Here is a 13635-nt window from a genome sequence, read left to right as displayed (position 1 = left end):
GCTCAGCCGTCCTTATTCTGGATTTCAGCCAGCATTTACAAAGACCTTCCCTGAGTGCTGAGCAACTTTAATTAAAGAAAATGAAAGAGTAGTATTCTGCTTATCAGAATCACACAAAACATTACACCGATACTTATAAACTGGAAAAAGTCGCCTGTTAATGCACCTACAGACATAATGAATAAAACCCTGGATCTGATGAGGTTTGAAAGGGAAGAGTGGAAAGGGAGAGAGGGAGGAAGAGGTCGTAGCACTCTCAGATATTCCCATCGTGTTAAGATCAGCAAGGAAAACTCGACGGGACCCTAGATTAAAAGTTGCCACTGTGCCTTTTCTAAAAAATCCCTGAAATCCCAGACGGTGCCGGTCCCCCCTTGACCCCTCCTTTTGGCAAGGATGGTGTGGGGCAGCATTTCTAGCCCTGCAGTGCCCTCTAATGCTGCCTCATTGTCGTGGTTCATAAAAAAAAAACCCACCTGCTGGTCCACAACCTGGAATGTGAACCCCCCTCCATGACCTTGCCCAAGGTTGCCCACCTGGGCTTCAACGCTGCGTGGCTCCATTGCCCGGAGAAGGCACCCAACGCCGAGTGGTGCCAGGGCAGCATCTAATCGACACAGGTAACTGCAGTCATGAGCAAGTTTTCATATTTTCAGGAATATATTTGTCCTAAGGGAAAGGCGACGGCCGAGGTAGGGCTCGGTGGGGAGGCACGGGCTGACAGATTTCTAAAAAAGTTGGAGGCGATGTGCTCCATATATCCCTGTTCTTTGCATCTGGGTGAAAAAGTCTGAAAGGAGGGGGGAAAAAAAAAAAAAAATAGGGGTTATCGAAGGAGCTATTCCCCTTCTGCCACAAGCTTGGAGCTCGTCGATGTGTCAGTAAATGGAAATTTGTGCCAGTTCAGTAGGTCTGTTCCTAGGGAGATGCCATGATCTAGGGGAGGCTTTGTAGGGATTTTAGCAACGAGGGGAGCAGCACGCTCTGCGCCCGGAGGCACTGGTTATTTGACTTCCAGATTCACATGCAAACTCACTTCCTTTTCCCCCAATTTCCTGTACTTAAGATTCTTGCATAATTTATTAACCAGAGGACCGGTTAATGCTCTATGGTGGTGATGAATCGGAGGAAAGTTTAATTCCCTCAGCCGTATCATAAATAGTCAGAAGTTGTAACTGTGCAGGAAGGCTTTTAATCTGTCTATTGGATTTTGAAGCCTTATCTGGTGCACTTCAGATCACTCTTTTATGGTTATTAGGCAAAAAAGATGTAAATAGTTTTAAACCCTTTGTAAAAATGTGAAACAATGAGAAGTCAGACTGAGCTTTCGGCTTGTAGGTGCTTTGACTGGAATTATTTAAAGAAGTAGCGTGTGTCTCTCTTTCTGGCTTAATTAAATTTTCCAAATTATATTGAAAAAGAACAAGAGAATGAAAAAAAAAAAAATCCTACAGCAAAGAAGCAGGTGAAGAACTTGGTGAAAAATATCTGCTCTGAGGCACGGGTCGAGGTGGGTTCAGAATTTAGGGAGCATCTGGTCTCAGCCCTATGGTTTAGTTTTAGGGAGGTCTGCGAGGAGCAGGGAGTTGGCCTCGACGTTCGTTGTGGGTCCCTTCCACCTCGGAGATATTCTGTGTTTCTGTGCTTCTGTGTTTGTCCTCACGGTTCTCCAGCATTGCCTGCGCGGAGCTGTCAGCCTCTAATGACATTGTCTCTTTCTTGCAGTCGAGCACCCTGACAAAATGGCTAATGACCAAGGTACGGTGCCCTCAATCTGTCGCCTTTTCTGCCGGAGCCTCGGGGAGGGGGCCACGCTTTTCACCTGGGCTGCACACCTGATGAGGCAGAGGCTGGCGGGATAATTAATCTTGTTAATGAAGTTCTGCTCGGCTGAGGCTGCTGCTTTGATGGGGAAGATGTAAATTTTCGGGAGAGGAAATTGTTTTGTCTCTTTTCTGAAGGACCAATTAATATGTCAAGCTTCTTTGTATGAAATAAATTTTTAGTCTCTCAGCTGCACTTCTGAATAATTCACATTAAGCTCATAATTAAGCTCAGCATAATTTCCAGGCTGCTCTTGCACCCTTTCGTGGGTTATAGAGTAAAGTTCAAAAGCCTCGCAGTGAGAAATCATAAATTGTCTTTTCTCTCAAACCAGCAGCTTCTCGTTAACAATAGCAAAGTTTAGTCAACTTTTCAAGGCATTATCATTACATTTTCCAAATAGGAATTTATGTCTGATTAGTCACAGTTCCTCCGCTCCCATCTCCTTTCGAATACCTGTGAAGTCTGTGGTTAAGATATTTTTTTTTTTTCCTTTTTTTGACTTTAGACCTATTTATTCCTAAGTATTTCTTTCAACTGCAGCTAGAATTATTCATTTACGTGACACCTGCCCGGGGAAACAGTCACGGTGACGTTTGGAAAAGTCAGGCCTGAGCTTGGAAGGTTCATTTGGATTTGAGCTCTGACTTAGCACTAGTTTAAAAGGCAAATTGAGGTGTAAACCTCAAGTCCTCAGCTTGACTTAACAGGTACCGTCATACCCCAGTTTAAGGAGTTAACTTGCAATAGATAATTCCTAGGGAAGACAAAGTGTTATTTAGAAGATCAAAGTCAACTCTAGGCCTTTTCCTAGGTTTTACCTCAGCCTGGAGCATCCCTGGAGGTAACCCAGAGCGTATTTCTTCACTAGGATTTTACTTTGTACCAGGTACCACGTACAGTCTCGCAGCAAGGTAGAACATCGGAGAGACCTGCTCTCAGCCAATTTTGGAAATTCACCCTCTGATTTCAGCCTGTGATTTGCTGAAAGAAGTAGAAGTATACAAAACGTAAAATTAAAAAGCTAGTTTGCTCGGTGCGATTTTTTTTTTTGCACCACAGCGCGCTCAAATTGAAAATGTCAGGTTGGAATAGTCAAAAACTACTCTTAAAGGGTAAAGGGGTTAGGTTACAAAGAGGCCTGAAAGTAAATAGTCAGTGTAATTTTTTTTTTTTTTTTTTTTTAATTTGCATTTAAGATGTTTTCAGGCAGGTTTGGGAAACCTAGGAGAGATTTCAGCACAAGGTATCCCCCCAGACTGAAAAAGTGTCAAGTTCAGGATTTTTAAAAAAGAGGGGGAAAAAAGTAAGGCTGGATGGAAAGTAGAGGTTGTGTTTTAGTTCTTCATGGAGCGTGTTGCTCTGTTTCAGAGTGCTGTGTAATGGATCTGAGGGCATAACCCGCGGGAGGACAACCCCTCCTATAGAGCTGGTCCCTTCTTTCTCAATATTTGTTCCACATCTTCTTCAGACTGTCTATCAAAGCAGTTTTTTGCTTGCCGCTTTTCATGTTACGCTGCAAAAAATTTTGTTGGCTTCTCTACATACAATTTTTACAATGCTTTGTGGGAGGAAAAAAAAAAAAAAAAAAAAGGAAACGTAGAAAAGCATTTTTAGGTCTTCACATTCCATTGAGTGGGAACCTTAGGCCCGTCACAAGGTATAAAGAATCAGATCCTCCGCCAAGACCTGCCTTGTGCTGTAGTTCGTTAATGAGATGTAAATCAGCATGACAGATGAAGTGCAGCTGCTCTGTATATGGTAGGTGAATCCATATTCCTCAAACTACCACAGGAAAAAAAAAAAAAAAAAAAAGAGGTCTGGGTGGTTTTTCCTTTCGTGCATTGTGTTCTCCTGGGCTGTGCCCCTCTCAAGGGTTTTCCTTGTTCCACAAGAACCGTCACCAGAATAATTAATTATTCTTGAAGAGCCTGAACAGTGTTTGCAACCTATTTAGTGAACGATATTCCGTCTAGAGATTAAAATAAGGAAAATTCCAACCAGTCTCCTGTAAGTACTTGCAGCGTGATGCCAAAGCATGTCCCCAGGGTGGTGACTGTGTCGGGATTACAGCCCGTGAATACCCCGATTGCTTCAGGCGGGGTGAGGGCTTTTTTGGATTTGATTTGAGTCGAATAACTTACAAAACTGCAACGAGGTTAACGTGTCGTCAGCAGACAGCAGGTGTGCTCAGCAGGAGTTAAACACAGCCAGTCACTCCTAGTGTGTAAATACCGGGGGATTTTTTGCCCAGGTAGTTGAAATACATCACATTTTTATTTTTTAGGATTGCAGTAACAAGGAGGAGAAATTCTCGGCCTTTTGTTTTATCTTCCAGAGACTTGTTGATATCTGAATCCAGCTTCTGTTTTTAGTGATGGATTCCAATAAGACAACGTCTGAGGTTTTCGCTTGCATTTACTTAACCTTTAGGCACCTCTATTAAAGACAAGTGGCCGGTGCCAGCTCTCACTGTAACTGTACTCTAAACACAAGCGTTAAGACAAACAAAGTCAAAGTTTCGAAAAGCTCATTTGCCTTAGAAGTCATCAACTTGAATTCTTTAATCAGCCTCAACCAACGCCGACTGAAGTCGGTGGGAGCCTTTTAAATTACTCTGTGCTTTTGACAAGGCCCTCAGGGCCATCTCTGCCCCGAATGTAATTCTTATTGAGTGACATGAATTAACTCTGGTAGGTCGGCTGTCTCTAATGACGACTCGTGGTTCCCGAGTTCAGGAAGCAAAATTAACTTCCGTGGCAACGAAGCACTGGTGGAGGGTGTGTGACATGCGAGGGGTTTGGGCAGAGACACCCAAGGGTTCAGGGCATGAGGAGATGGAGCTTTGATGACTTCATGTGTGGGATCTGCTAAGATGAGATGGGACAACCGCTGCCGTTCTTAGGTGCAAAAAAAAAAGGGGGTAAGGAGGAGAGGAGAGTATAGGAAGGAGGAGAGTAGAGTTTAGGGAGATTTTCAGAGGTTTCTTGCTCAGGGCAAATATACTCCCTGTTGCTGCAACTCGCTGGGAGAGAACAGACCAGCCACTGCAAGACGGGGCTACCACTGGGAAGAGGAATGAGGCAAGCGATAGCCCACCTCCGTTACTTCATTTTGCCCATGAGTTTTGCCCATGACAGTGTTGAGCCTGTTGTGTCCCATCCTGTGGAAGCTTTGGTCCTCAGCTGTCTGTCGGAGAATGAGAAATCCTGCTGCTGAAATGCAAATAATGCTCCCAGGGAGCAAACACCGTTATCCAAAAGGGAAAAGAGAGGAGCATGGGTATCGAGAGAATCAAATCACACACGTCCCCAGAGAACCCTTAAATCTGATGTGGGTGCCAAGCCCGTAAATGTGTCAGCTTCTTCGCAGAGTTTTATTTTGCATGTGTGCAACGGGTAGAGCACGACATATGCAAAGGTAGTAAAAATGGTAATATAAAAGTAAGACTAAAATTACATTTTCAGATGCTCAAGAGTGAATTTTTGTCACAAACTTTATGTACAGGGGACAAGATGAGCTGTGGTAGAGGCTTCGTGGAGTCTAAAAAAACCCTATTTATGATTTTAATATAGAGGCAAACTGGGCAAAGAAGAGATTCATTCCTTGTGTTTTGTCTTATCCCGGTGTTTCCATATGATAAAACCAATATTAAATTCTTTAGTCCGTATTTTGTCAGTATTTGGTCAACAGTTTTGCGTTGCCATTGGAATTAGATCTCTGCGAGAAAAAAAAAAAAAAAAAAAAACACAACAATTTCTGCCCTTGGACTACAAATGTTTTCTAACATCCCTTGTAAATTCTGATAAAAGGAAACGTACACAATTTTGAACGAATGTTTCTCCTTATCTTGGGGAAGTTCAACACATTTTGATTGTTCAATTGTTTTCGGAAAACATGCCTCCGGTGAAATGGGTGATATAAACTCCCTAGATAAATTCATATATGCTTAGAATACTCAAATAAATTCATATATGCCTGGAATAGTGTTACATATGGAATACAGGTATGATTTTATATCTCTATATATGTGACATTACTCTTTTTAAACCATAAACTGCATATTTACAAGTTGAGATTTAATGTTGACTGCCATGGTGAGGCCAGTCTCCTCTTCCGTGCCTGGAGCAAGGCCAGTGACCATACCCAGGACCCCAAAAAGCCCATGGAGAAGACCATCCATGACAGACATCCACAGCTTTTCTTTCCAAATCTTGAGGAAAACAGAGGTCTGCGTGGTTTTGCGTCCGGTCTGGAGACACGCGGAAGGGTTTCCACATGACGCTGGGGGACTTTGCCTCTCCTGAACAAGGGATGAACTTTGGGTACTTGACTCACACCTACTATTTTGCACCGTTGGTGAGTTAACAGCTCACCACTTGCTTCAGCTTTCGGGGCAAGAAGGTTTGAAGCGCACTCTGGTCACACCTAGAGTTTGACTTTCTGCAGTTTAACATTCCATGTTGGATTCTTGCAGGCGTGTTGCTCTTTGCCTATTTGAAACCTTCCTGTGCTCATTTTTTTGCATGCGCATGAAAACACCTGCCAGGACATCTACAGCCTGATATCAGGCCCAAACCAGTCACATCGTCTCATACTGTGACTGCAGAAGGCATCAAGTTTGCCTCTTTTTTTTTTTTTTTTTTTTTTTTTTCTGCTAAAGCTTTTGATGGCTCCAGGCTTTCAGTTCTGAAGCTATTTTGCAAACTCTGAGCGTAGCAGCAGTGAAAGGATGAGCAGTTCAGATCTTTTTCAAAGACCTGCCTCCTAAACAAATAATGCAGTGGTCTGTAACGCTCTTTGCTAGAGAAAAGAAATAAGAAGTACCCCATTTATCAGAATAACTCCTTCTGGGGGGTAAAAAAAAAAATAATAAAAAAAGCCTTTCAAACTCTGTCATCTGGCTATGTTTACCAAGCAGGTGTAGGAACTCTTTTGTAAGGTCCAAAAAATGGAAAGTGTCTCAGAAGGCAAGGCATGCTTGAAATTTAAAGAAGGCTTATTCCTGCATATTGGTTGTGTTTCCTGCTCGGCTGAGACGTAGAGACAGCTGACTCTGCATGTACTTGAAACGGAAGGACTAGAAAGGCAACAGGTATTGGGGTATCCACCTAATCTTGCATTTCTGCCCCAAGCCCCAGCATCTTCCCAAGAAGTCTGACGGTTTATACTTGCTCCTAAGCAAATCTGCCAACACCTCTGCCTTCGCTGAGCTTTTCGGCTGCCACCAGGCCGACGTGGGTGTCTGCTTCGTTATCAGGTGCTGCCCGTAGTTGGAGAGAAGACGCAAGTCCTCATGCTCTGACTTGTTTAAATGCTGGTGGATGCAGAACCGCGGCGATGAAACCTGATGTTGTACATCTCCGTGTCAGACAGAGGTGGATACCTTCAAAAAACAGCTTTTTCCCATCCCAGATGAGCAGGTTCGGTCGTGATTGTGTGGTTTACTCCTCTCGTTGCTGACCAAAGAGGAAACTCATGCATGGCCATGCATAGGGAGATGGATCCTCACCTCTCTGGAGTCAGTGTGTGACCCACTGCTCCTCCTCCCGCCTCCCACCGAGGACATGATGAGGCTGCAGGGCTTTGCCCATCTCAGGCAGAAGAGCAACCTCTGGACCAATACTGAACTGCAGAACATGTTTTATTCAACATTTCTCTCTTCTGACTCGTATTTCTACCTTCCCAGATGAATTTGAACAAGGTTCTAGGGGGATGCTTTCATTTTTCTCAGATGTCTGTGAGTCTGCTCTGGGCAGAAGCTCCCATTGCCCCTTTTCAGCCAGTCTCCTTCCTCTACTCTTACTCTGCTGTGTTGGAGCATCCTTATTCCACCAGGTTTCTAGGAGGGCTGCAGCTCAGCAGCAAGCTGGAGCTGCCCCCCCGCCCCGAAGGCAACTTGCTGTCTTCTGCTCTATCCTGGAGCAGGTTTCCAAGTGCTCAGCTTTGCCGCGGAAACAAGAGCAGCTTGTCTGATGGCACCATACGCCTGACAGTTGCTTTGGCTCTGAGAGCCAATGACTTTGTGTGCTGGAACCTCCCAGTCTGCATTCTTGAACCTCCATGGGGACACCCACGGGGCAGGAAATATCATTTATAGTCTCTGCTGTCTCATATGACAATATTGCTCAACTTATTTTCTCTGTATTTTGGGCTGAGGCAAAATACAGCGACAGTGGTAGTGCAGGGCCGTGTCTGGTTCAGAGGAGCCAGACAATGTTAACAACAACATCATTCCCCCTCCAGCTCAGGTAGTTGGCTTGCAGCGAGCGTTTTGCAAGGAGAGAACGTTCCCTCAACGTCTACAAATCTGCCTGGGCCACGCAGTGTTACCTGAAGTTTATAAATAGGGAAGCTGCTCGAGTAAAGCATGAAAAAGGGAAGAGATTTACAGCAAAACAACAACAGAATTTTTGGCCAATTTCCAGGTGCTGGAGACCTGAGAAAATAAAGAACTGTTGTTATCTCTGACAACTTGATTTTTATTTTTTTTTTTGCCTTGACAAGACCAAGTTGAAATGTTGATTTTATATAATGGCACCTGAGATACAGTTTTTGGAAAAAGAAATTTTTTTTTTTTTTTTTTAAGATAAAGGCTTGAATTACTAAAACATTAGAAGGAGAGATCTGGGAGAAAACAGAAAAAGAGAGAAGTGAGAGGTGAGAAATCATATATAGGTTCATATGGATGCAGGTTTTAGTACCTCTGATACAAAAGCTTTTAATCCAACTCATTAAAAAAGTAGGAAAATCAAGGTTAAAGAGTGTTTAACCTCTATTTAGAAAGGCAGTTCTCAAAGAAACAGCTGCTGAGTCAAGGTTTTATAACGGTTTGTTGCAAAAGAAGGAATAATATGAAAAAAAAAAATCCACCCCAGCTCCACTGGTGGAAGTTGAAAAGAGAGTCCATGGTCTCGAAAAAAAAAAACAAAAAACAAAAAAACCCAAATGAGATCTGGATGTAGCTGTTGAGTTATGCCTGACTTGAACTTGACTTTCTGGCGACACTGAGGGTTTCCAGCTAAACAGTTGGCTTCTGTAAGACAAAAAACCCACCGGTGGATTTGGGAAGGAGATGGAGAGTGACGGAAACATGTGACCAGAGTGCAGTGAAGATATCGAAGAGGAAGATTGAGGGGAAGCACGCTGGTTAGCTTCAATTTAAAATTAGATTATTTTAAAGGTGGTCAAAACCTGCCACCTTAAAACCAAGGGAAGCAGTGACCTTGAAGCGGCAACGTTCTCGCACATGGTTTGATTTATTTTTTTTATTTTTTTTTTAAAGGGAAATAGAACCTAAACTGTTGCTGAGTGAAAACTAGAGACAGAAATGATTCGTGGAGGTGTGTTGGCTTGGAACAGAGCATGGGTAATCCTTAGAGGTTTAAGTCTTACCTACCCTTTAACATAGAAACCGTAGAATGCATCAGAGATTTGCCTCCCAGCTCCTAAGTGCTTAAATTTCTGTGTTTTTCCAAATATTGAAGAATATTTGTACGTCTTGATAGCAGAAGAGAGTTGAATCACCATAAATTCAGTCTTGGTGATCCCTGAGAAAGTGTTGAAATGCTGTTTGTTAAGAGTTATTTGCCTTCCTGTGAAATTACCTCTGATTAGGAGTTGGGTTTATAGAAAGAGTTGCCCTCAGTGGGTAAAAATGGAAGACTCTGCTGCCTTGGGATGGTTTTAAAACTTAAAGATTTCAAAAGTTTTAAAGTTCAGACACGTTTCCAGGCCAAGAACCCCCCGAGATGGATGGCGTAGCCCAAACCTTTCCCCTGGTTGCCTCCGTGTTGCAGCCACCCCAAATATATGGCATCTTCAGGTGTCAGTCACCCTACTAGAGCCTAAAAATGAAATGGGCAGCTGTTTACACAAACACTTTTACAATGAAAATGTCATGCATAATGCCTTGAAAAGTGCACTTGTGTTAATTAAACAAATACGAAACTTCAGAGTCAGGAATGTGGGGTTGTTTTTTTTTTAAGTGTCCAACATCCCGATTAAATTTTCAGATGTTTTAAGCTCCCGCTAAGATATTTCAGTGTGGGCTAAACATAAAAATAAAATTTTTTTAAAAAAATAGTAGCATTTAGCAATCCCCCATGGAGAGAGCTGGTTTCCTAAGCGCAGGATAACCCCAGGGTCACAACATACTCGCACGCTGCGGTGTAATACTGTGAACAGGGCTGCCTCAGAGTGTCATCTCAGTAAACAGAATTACTATGTACCTTACATTTATCTCTTTGTTTTGTCTGCTTTTACAGCTAAACATTTTGCAACCTTGCTTTCTCGGGCTCAAGTTGTCGTAGCTGTGCAATTAGGCTGATTGAAAAGATGATTGCATTGAAGTCTCTTCTGATGATAATCATCTTCCATTTATTTAGGGCCATTCATCACCAAATACTTTGCAAATTGGTAGACAAAGTTATACACGTGAATTTCTTCACAATCCACAGAGATACAAGTACCTCTGGAGAGGCATGTGGCAGGGTGCTTTGTTTTTGGGTTTTTTTTAACAGTGCACAGCAGCCACAAATAACTGCAGGAGAGTGAGAAACTGGCGGAGGGCGGTGTGGGGTGTGGGTTTGTTAATCTGCCAAAACATTGTTGTTATTTGATGTAGAAATTACCTGAACTACTCCCTGATCGTGCCCTGCCCTCCGCTCAATTTTCAGAATTTTTTCGTAATTCCTTCACCAACCAAACCCCTCAGGGACTATTTTGTCTGACCCAAGGGATGGCAGAGCCAAGAAGACGGTGTCTTACAGAGTTGGTGTTGAGTCTGTCTCGGGGGAAAAAACATCTTTTCCCTGAAGCACTGTCCCAGCAGAGCTCTTGCCACCTGGGAAGGTTCATCTGACTACAGTGAAAAAATAATTAGCTTTTGGAGGAATGAGATGGCCACATTTTGGGCTTTGCTATGGTTCTGTCCCCCCGTACCAAGAACACGCTGTTGGCATAAGCTTGGTTTTGGCCAGATGAGCAGTTTTTACCCCAAACCTCTTCTGCTATGGATTTTGACAGCTCAATCCCACACCAGTAGAGATGAAGAAGAGCTTGGTAGGCCTTTACCAACCTTTGCAACTCTCCTCTGTCAGACATGAGGACACAGATACGCTGGGCTTGGCAGAAATGTGGACATAGCATGGCTGGTTAGCCCACAGCTGATAAATAGGAGAAAATAAAGCAGGGGAAAAGACAAACACCTCAAATTTTATTATATTATTTCAGAGCGCAAATGTGCCTCAACAGCCAAAACATTTTTGGAATAATAACCACATCCTTTTTTTTTTTTTTTTTTTTTTTTTTTTTTTTTACATGAGGGTTAGGTAAGAAGCGATATTTTTCAAAAAACCAAGCAGTTGTGGAGTTGTATTTCCACAACAGGGTTTCCACAGGCAGGAAACTAAATTAAAGCTTGCTTAATAGTGGTGGAAAGCCACCTGGCAGGTAGAGAACGTGCCCATGATTTTCTCTGCAGCACCGTCCCTCTGCCACTGTTGTAGCCGCTTGTGTACAAAAGCAGCTGTCTGAATTATTCCCATCACCCATGGAGGGGGCACAGACGGATGCTGCCATCACACATTAGTTTGTCACTCTAACGAGCACATCTGGAGGTCAGGAAGAAAAAAAAAAACAAACAAACAAACACAAAAACACAAACAACACAAAAAAACCCCACACCCCAAAACTAACAGAACAAGGCAAGCTGCTCAAAGGGCTGAAATTCAGCTTGCTTTCAAACGCCTCCTTTGATGGCAGATTTTCCTCAGCACATATGGGATGACTTTTCCCATGTTTAATGGTTTAAACGTTGTCAGACAGGCGCCGTCTCCTCGAGCAACAAACTTGACTTTGCTGGTTGACCTGTCACACCGTATCTGATGCATTTTTCTGCCGACAGGTCGACATGGGGATGGCGCTTACTGGCCGGTGGAAACCAACCTCATTGACAGGAGCAGTCTGAACGGTAAATACAAGCTCCATCCCACAATTAATTGCAGTTTTGGTGATAACCCCCTACTTTTCACCTCTTTATCACTCCCTCTTTCCTTTCTCTCCTGGTTTGGAGACCACTCCATGCGCTGATGGGTTGCACACTTGCTGGTTTATAGGGAAGAGTTAGATCAGGGGTTGAAAATCGTCTCCGTTGTGCAAAATATCTGCTGCGAAACAGGCAGAAATGTTGACAAAAAAGTAGGGTCAGGTCGCCATGTATTCTGCCTTGGTTTTCTTAAAGCTGATCCCTAAATCACCCATCAGCTTTCCAGCTGATTCAATACTCCCAAAGGCACATCACTGGGTATGACCATCCCATCGCAAGAGATGCTTTAGATATATCTCAGGCCATAGGAATGCCTCTAAAAAAACCAAAACAAACAAAAAAAACCCACCAAAAAACCCCAAACAACCCAGCTTGAAAAGAATTGTAGAATACTTTTGCTGTTATTCAATTTTAATTTAAGCTTTCTGCAGAAGATTGTTTTTGGTTTTTTTTTTAATTAATTCATCCTGCTCTAAAATAGGAAGAAATGAGAAGAAACCCCATGGATTAACCAAAAATAACAGAACGTAATCAGTGCCAGCTGGGGTGTAGATAAGCTATCGATAACTTCTTATTCCTGACCCCATCTCCGTTACCTAATGAAGCATTGTCCTCTTACATTGTTAAATGAAACAACAGACAAGATTCCCTCAAATGTAGTATCAAGAGAGGTTTGAAAGTACAAAATAATTACAAGGCGCATAGCTGATTAACTCAGACTGATTATTTTCCTCAGCCAAGACAAGGAGGGAATGCAAAATTTTGTTACCTTTTTCTATCCTCCTTTGCTAGAGCCAACACTGTTTCATGCTTTTGTCCTGCTCTTCGTAGTAATTCATCACTAGGAATTCAAATAGTTGTAATTCAAATATAGGAAAAGTGACATTTGAGAAGAAAAGAGAGCTTCCAGGGCCTGCAATAAAGGGTAGGGAGAGAAAAAGAAAAAATAACAATTTTGTCTTGATACTCACTGTATTTTATGTGGGATATTCCTTCAAGGCCTTTTACTCAGCGTGGAAATGAAAAAGAAACCAAACCTCCAAATCTTTGGGATTTCTGTAGACTGTGTAGACCGCTGAAAGGATGGTACTCACAGCTCCTTGTCTTCTTGAGTTGCCTAAAAAAACCAGCAAATTATTTGAATAGTATAATTAGTTAAATAAAGAAAGGATATTAGGTCAGAAAATCAAGGCAGAATATTACAATTAGATTACATCTATCGCTAACTAAAGCAGTTATTTGGAAAGATTTGTCCTATTTTATTTTTTTTTTTCTTGCACATTCAGTTGTACTAAAGTCAAAATGAAATCCCAGTCAAGTATTTCTTAGTTTATCCGTGGGAGCTTGGCGGGGGATGATGCCATATGAAAACTCCTGCATGACATTTCTTCTAAAATCTTCAACAGCTCTTCCTTTTGCATCCCCTTGCAGCAAATATTTCGGGTTTTTTTCTGCAAGCTCAAGTGGAAAGATACTTCGGGGCTTGTAATCTTATAGGATGCCTGTAAGATTGCCTCAGCAGACAGAGCAAAAGGATTACTCGCTGTTTCGTGCAGGTGCCCGTAACGTATGGCCCAACGCCGTGCAAATAGAGGTGTTATCCAACAAGATTAGAAAAATATAAACTGCGTTATTCCCAGTGCAATGGGGAAAATATTGCTGAAAGCAAGGGACCAGTCCTTGAAGTCAGTTTGACTGGGATTTGATGCTATAAATGATGTTACTTTCAGTCCTGGTCTTGCTGTTGCATTGAAAACGAAGCA

General features: G+C 42.6%; 1 protein-coding gene across 2 annotated transcripts in view; it reads left to right on the top strand.

Annotated features, from left to right (window-relative positions):
- Window positions 1-13635, top strand: part of DCC (DCC netrin 1 receptor) — a 612108-nt gene that overhangs the window by 557324 nt on the left and 41149 nt on the right. For both annotated transcript variants that reach the window (XM_074932358.1, XM_074932359.1), the window contains exons 21-22: window positions 1726-1758; window positions 11732-11797. In XM_074932358.1, the coding sequence (XP_074788459.1) occupies window positions 1726-1758; window positions 11732-11797 (99 nt within the window). The remainder of the gene's footprint in view (window positions 1-1725; window positions 1759-11731; window positions 11798-13635) is intronic.

This window comes from Athene noctua, chromosome Z (assembly GCF_965140245.1).
Source record: "Athene noctua chromosome Z, bAthNoc1.hap1.1, whole genome shotgun sequence".
Taxonomy (NCBI): Eukaryota; Metazoa; Chordata; class Aves; order Strigiformes; family Strigidae; genus Athene; species Athene noctua.
This window is presented reverse-complemented; position numbering and strand designations above follow the sequence as displayed.